The following is a 6,040-nucleotide window of genomic DNA, read 5'->3' on the forward strand; positions in this document are numbered from 1 at the left end:
GAGATATATATTTAGTGTTTTGGGTATACCCAAGGGTTTACAGTTTAGTGTTTATGATTTATCCAAGGGTTTAGGGTATATCCAAGATTTTAGAGTTTAGTGTTTGGATTTTTACCCAAGGGTTTAAGATTTGTCCAAGGGTTTATGGTATAATGTTTACTGTTTATGATTTACTCTTTTGTGACGGTTTTAAAATTGTTAAAAAAAATTAATCTTTTGGCAGCTAATAATATTTTCATTTATTTTAAAAACTTAACACAAATTATTATTATTTTATTTATTATCTTTAAAAAATGTTGTACATTATTTGGCAAACTATGATTAGTTGGTAATTCAACCAAGAAAAATTCATGATAAAATATTAAACTAGGAAACATTCCTATATAAATCAAAATTGTGGTAGTTAAAAAAATAATCGGTGAATTAAAAGAATGTTTACATTTTTATATTTTTCAAAAAAAGGTTTACGATGAGAGAGAGAGAGAGAGAGACCCGCGGGTTAAACACTAAATCTCTATCTCTCTCTCTCTTTCTCTCTCTTAAATAGATACAAGATATTCCATAATATTTAACCCGCGGGTCCCGCGAATTACCTGTAAATTTGGGCGGAGCGGGTGCATGTATTTTGAATCTTTCATTGCGGATCATGCGGATCATTATGAGTCAAAAAACTAGGTGATCCGCGGGTTGGCGGGACGGACGGAGTGGGTCGATCTGTAGACCCAGCTCTACCCGTATAATTTGAATCTGTACAATGCCCGCACAGGGTGCGGGCCGGCCACCTAGTAATTAATAAAACATTAACAATTTATACATTTTTTAAAACAAAAACATCAATAACTACCTAACCAACCATAATTAAACCAATAGAAAAATAATTTACAAAATATAAAAAACGTACTGTATAACATAAGAATTAATAAACTTTACATCGAAAACTAAAAACTCGAAATAATTTGAAAAAAAAAAGAATTCTGCAACATCATCTATTAAAAAAGGGAGAGAATATTTGATTTTTACAAAGATGTTAGATATGGTTGTACAGCTTGATCTCAAAATCAGACTCCTTAAACAAAGTTACATTACAACTAATCTTTGCAAACATTGTCTTTACCATCTCAGCCAAATGACTTGCTTCTTGTATATGTTTTAAACTCTCAATACAGAGCTTCCCTTGGTGCTCCGATTAAGTTAAGCGCAGTTGCTGCTATATGAGACGGCATGAGTCCAGCTTCAGCCATTTGATCAGCTGGTGAACCGTGGTCAATATACCTATCAGGCAATACCATTGGTCTCCACTGTAACAAAAACAATACAACAGAAAATTAGAAACCATAAAGATTCCGAAAAAAAGACAGAGCAAACTATATTATGTAAAAGTTGTAAGTAAAGTAACCTTGAGCTTCCCATCGAGAAGACCATCCAGAGCAAGAAACTGAACCACATGCGATCCAAACCCTCCAATGGAACCTTCTTCAACCGTGATCAGCACCTCGTGAGACTTAGCTAAGCTGCGAATGAGAGCACGGTCCAACGGCTTACAGAACCGTGCATCTGCTACTGTTACGTTTAATCCACGTTCTTGGAGCATCACAGCCGCTCCTAAACAGCTCTGAACCGCTGAGCCATACCCCAACAAAGCAACCCTCTCTCCTTCTTTTAAGATCCTACCTTTCCCAACCTGAAACACACTCAAAAAAAGAGATGATTAAAGGAGATGCGAGAGCGGTACGTGAGGACCAAGGTTTTAAGCTATATTACCTCAACAGGAACACCTTTGTTTCCTGGAGGTAACGCAACGCCAATACCGTTACCTCTAGGGTAACGGAAACAAGAAGGACGGTCATCGATAGCAGCAGCGGTTGCAACAATGTTGAACAGCTCTGCTTCATCCGATGGAGCCATCACTATCATGTTAGGAAGACAAGCCATAAACGTAACATCAAACGCTCCACAATGTGTTGGACCATCAGCTCCCACTAGTCCAGCTCTATCCATCGCAAATCTCACCGGTAACTTCTGCAAATCCACATCATGTACAACCTACAGAAAAAAAAATGTTCTATTAGTTTTTTTAGAAAATGAAAATGATTAAATAATGTTGAAACTTGCCTGGTCATAAGCACGCTGCATGAAAGAGGAATAGATTGCACAGAAGGGCTTAAGGCCTTCACATGCTAAACCAGCAGCAAAAGTAACTGCGTGCTGTTCCGCTATTCCCACATCGAAACATCTAGTTGGGAAGCGACGTTGGAAGAGATTCAACCCTGTCCCACCTCCCATGGCTGCATGAATCGCAACCACGTCTTTGTCTACCTCTGCTTCCGCCACTAACGCCTCCGCAAAGTACGTTGTGTAAGACTGAGTCTTGTTAGTAGTTTTGAACTGTTTACCCGTAGCTGGATCAAACTTCACAACACCTGAAAGAAAAAAAAAAATAATCAATATAAGTGTCACACTCCTTAAGATATTAACGAAAAATAAATCAATTTTTACCATGGTATTTGTCATCAGCTCTCTCTGCGTAAGGATAACCGCGACCTTTCTCTGTTATGACATGAATAAGCACTGGTCCTGTGGTTCTTGCACTCTTAACTTCTTTAAGAATGGCTACCAAATCATCTATGTTGTGTCCATCGACTGGTCCAATATAGTAGAGTCCAAGTTCTTCAAATAATGTTGATCCAGTTCCGCTTATCATCCCTCTAGCGTATTCATCTACCTTAGCAGCCAACTGATGCATTGGCCCACCTATTTGCTTTGTCACACCCTGTAACACAACAACAACAACACAAAGCTTAAAATCTTTATTCACTTCATAAAGAAATGGAATATGTATATACTACTTGCCTTTGCGACTTCTCTCAACTCTCTGAGAGCTGGATTTGACTGCAACCGACTAAGAGCGCTGCTCAATGCTCCAACAGGTGGACTCGGTCCATCCAAAGTGGCAGTAGGTAACGAGACTTGCTTGTTGTCGTTAAGAATGACGATCATATCCGAGTCTAGATAACCAGCGTTGTTCATGGCTTCGTAAGCCTGCCCTGCCGTCATAGCACCATCACCAATCACAGCAACCACATTGTTGTTCTTCCCTTTCAAATCCCTTCCTACCGCCATTCCTAAGCCAGCAGATATTGTGGTTGAGCTATGTCCTGTACCAAAGCAATCGTGTTCGCTCTCTCCTCGCTTGGTGAAACCGGAGAGACCATTGGTCTGCCTCATCGTCGGCATCTTGCCTCTTCTCCCGGTAAGAATCTTGTGAGGGTAAGACTGGTGGCCAACGTCCCAAAGAATCTTGTCCTGTGGAGTGTTGAAAATGTAGTGAAGAGCCACGGTGAGCTCCACAACACCAAGGCTTGACCCCAAATGTCCACCTGTTTTGGAGACGTTGAAGATCACATCTGATCTCAGCTCATCAGAAAGTTGTTTCAGTTCCTGCCAATGAGATAATAAACCAAATAGCATCAAAAAGAAGCTATGGATCAAAGGGCTTGATGACTGTGATTCATTTTTGTTTCTCTTTACCTTGATGGAAAGATTTTTCATGTGGATTGGGTAATTGATTGTGTCAAGTAATGGAGTTGGTGGTCTGTTTGAATAATATTCACCCATCTCTGCAAGTGAAGCACTCACTTTTGCCTTTCTGTTTGACTGTTAACACAAAACACACATCACAACATAAAGAACAAAAAGGCTGTCATTTTCTCCACAACTTATAATCATTGGTCCAATTTTAATAAACTAACATACAAAAAAGGGTCTGATTTGTTTGACTTCTGTCAAAATTGAAGTAATAAACCCATTACTTAATTCTAGATTTTACCAAATGGGTTACTAACAAATCTCAGTTCATCTGAACTCCAACAAGGTTCCTAAACCATATTTAATTTAAGCTGAGAGAAAAGAGAAGTGGATCTTACATGACTGGTGTTTGGTCTCAGACATGGCGATGGAAGATCTGTAAACAAAGATCGAGAGGAAGACAGAGAAGTTGATTTACAACAAGAATCTGTTAAACCTCCTTTGGTTGTTATGTAAGAAGGAAAAGCAAATGCAGATAGAGCCATTAAAGTGGGGGAAAGAAGAAGACTTGACAAAAGATTTGTCAGAAACAAAGAGAATTTAAGTAGGAAAAGAAAAACAGAGGTTATCAAGAACAGTGAAAAATCAATACTTTAGAAGAAAGGTGGTGACAGTGGTGGGAAGGTTGAAGAAGAAAAGATGGAGACTTTTTGTAATGGGTGATGAAATAAAACGACAAAAGGATCAATTTCTTAGATTATGGACTTTGTTGATATGTAACGGTGTTTGAATATAATAAGAGAGAGAAAAAGTTCAGAAGATACTGAGATGGTGCGTGATCCGCAGAGAAATTGAGATTTTGGTTGGGCCACGTCAACCAAAAAATCCAGGTTTTGGATAGATATTGATATATGCTACCTATTTTGCTTTTGTGTTTTCTTTTTTTATTATATGGTTTTTAAATAGAAATGTAAAATGATAATTTCTTAGAACTATAAAATGATGGTTGCTTTCATTCATCGAATGTTTTCAACAACCAATGTACCAAATGTGAGAAAGATGTAGAAATTTTTTACAAAATAGGAATATTTTTAATAAATATGCTGATAAAGAAAAAAATCGTAACTAATTAATACTCTTGAAAAAAATTTGTCTACATTAATTATGGTTCATATACATGTATGAGTTTTAAATTTCGTATTTAAAATTTTAAGTAATTACACAAAAATTATTTCTTAAAAACTATTAGCTTAGATTATATGTATACTAATACATTAAAACAAAATATCTTTTCATTAAGCTATCTAAGTGAGTAATACACCAAAATCTGTCACTTAAGCATAGTTTTTAATACTCCCTCTATTTCTTTATATAGGTAGTTTTAACCGAAAAAAATTGTTTCACAATGTAAGGTGTTTACATAATTCAAAGCAACTTTTGCATTAATTAGATATTGTGTGACCAATACAATAATACATACATTTTTATTATTGGTTGAAATTGTATACTAAATGCTACTTTTTCAAAAATAATAACTTTTTTGATATTGAGATTTTTAACTAAAACTACCTACAAATAAAAATAGAGGGAGTGTACTCTTCAAATTTCTTTGTTTTAATTATTTACTAGGTGATAGCCCGTGCCTTGCACGGGGTGAGTTAGTCTAAAATATTATTAGTTTTAATATATTTTGATCCAATAGACCGAAAATGTACATGTATATATAATGTTTATTTTATTTTTTGAAAAATTTATATAATTGGTTAGATTCAATTGAAGTATATTTTATGGGAAAAAATCAATAGGAGTAAACAATAACTAAAGTAAATATATTATGAACTTAAGATAAAACAAAACATAGGCAATAGAATAATTGCTTTCATAATAAAATGATGACTGCAATAACTAAAGAAATATAGATAATAGAAAAATAAAATATGAAATATGAAATGATATAAAATCTTTTTTTGAGAACTCATGATTTACAATCCTATAGAAAGACATCACACAGAATTAGTTTACCAAACAAAACACAATTATTTATTTATTTTACTAAAAGAAATGATATACCTCTTTTTCTTGTGAGAATGTTTTTGCTAAGGGATGATTTAAGAAGTTGGTTGTGCTGAGGTGATATCAACTCGGCAATGAGAGTTAAATAGGTCCTATGACTCGTCGAGCAATAATCTCTAATAATAAAATCGCCATAATTGTTATAATATTCGTAATTAATTTTTACGTAAATTGTACGTCTCACCAATTATAAACTTGCCGTATTATTTGATATCGATAATAAATCAGGTTTGCAAAAAATATTTACATTAATGATTGTGGTATGGGTTTGAAAAAAATAAAGGAAAGTTTATATCACATGAACAATGGTCAAATTCTCTAACAATTAAAACCGATATATTCTTACCAAAAATATTACCTGCTCCGATATGATTATTACCGATAAAGGAAAGTTTATGTTACATGAACAATGTTTCAAAATGCTACGATATGATTATTTTTG

The 6,040-nt window shown here is 34.9% G+C and overlaps 1 protein-coding gene across 1 annotated transcript; it reads right to left on the reverse strand.

Annotated features, from left to right (window-relative positions):
* Window positions 1-972: 972 nt before the first annotated feature.
* LOC108834099 (1-deoxy-D-xylulose-5-phosphate synthase, chloroplastic) lies at window positions 973-4,262 on the reverse strand. The gene is made up of 8 exons (XM_057001916.1): window positions 3,924-4,262; window positions 3,529-3,654; window positions 2,851-3,438; window positions 2,497-2,770; window positions 2,113-2,420; window positions 1,762-2,043; window positions 1,397-1,681; window positions 973-1,298 (listed from the first exon to the last, which is right to left on the reverse strand). The coding sequence occupies exons 1-8, from the start codon at window positions 4,068-4,070 to the stop codon at window positions 1,158-1,160; spliced, it is 2,151 nt and encodes a 716-aa protein (XP_056857896.1). The 5' UTR covers window positions 4,071-4,262; the 3' UTR covers window positions 973-1,157.
* Between the last annotated feature and the right edge of the window lie 1,778 nt (window positions 4,263-6,040).

The sequence above is a fragment of the Raphanus sativus genome, unplaced genomic scaffold (genome assembly GCF_000801105.2).
Source record: "Raphanus sativus cultivar WK10039 unplaced genomic scaffold, ASM80110v3 Scaffold4162, whole genome shotgun sequence".
Taxonomy (NCBI): Eukaryota; Viridiplantae; Streptophyta; class Magnoliopsida; order Brassicales; family Brassicaceae; genus Raphanus; species Raphanus sativus.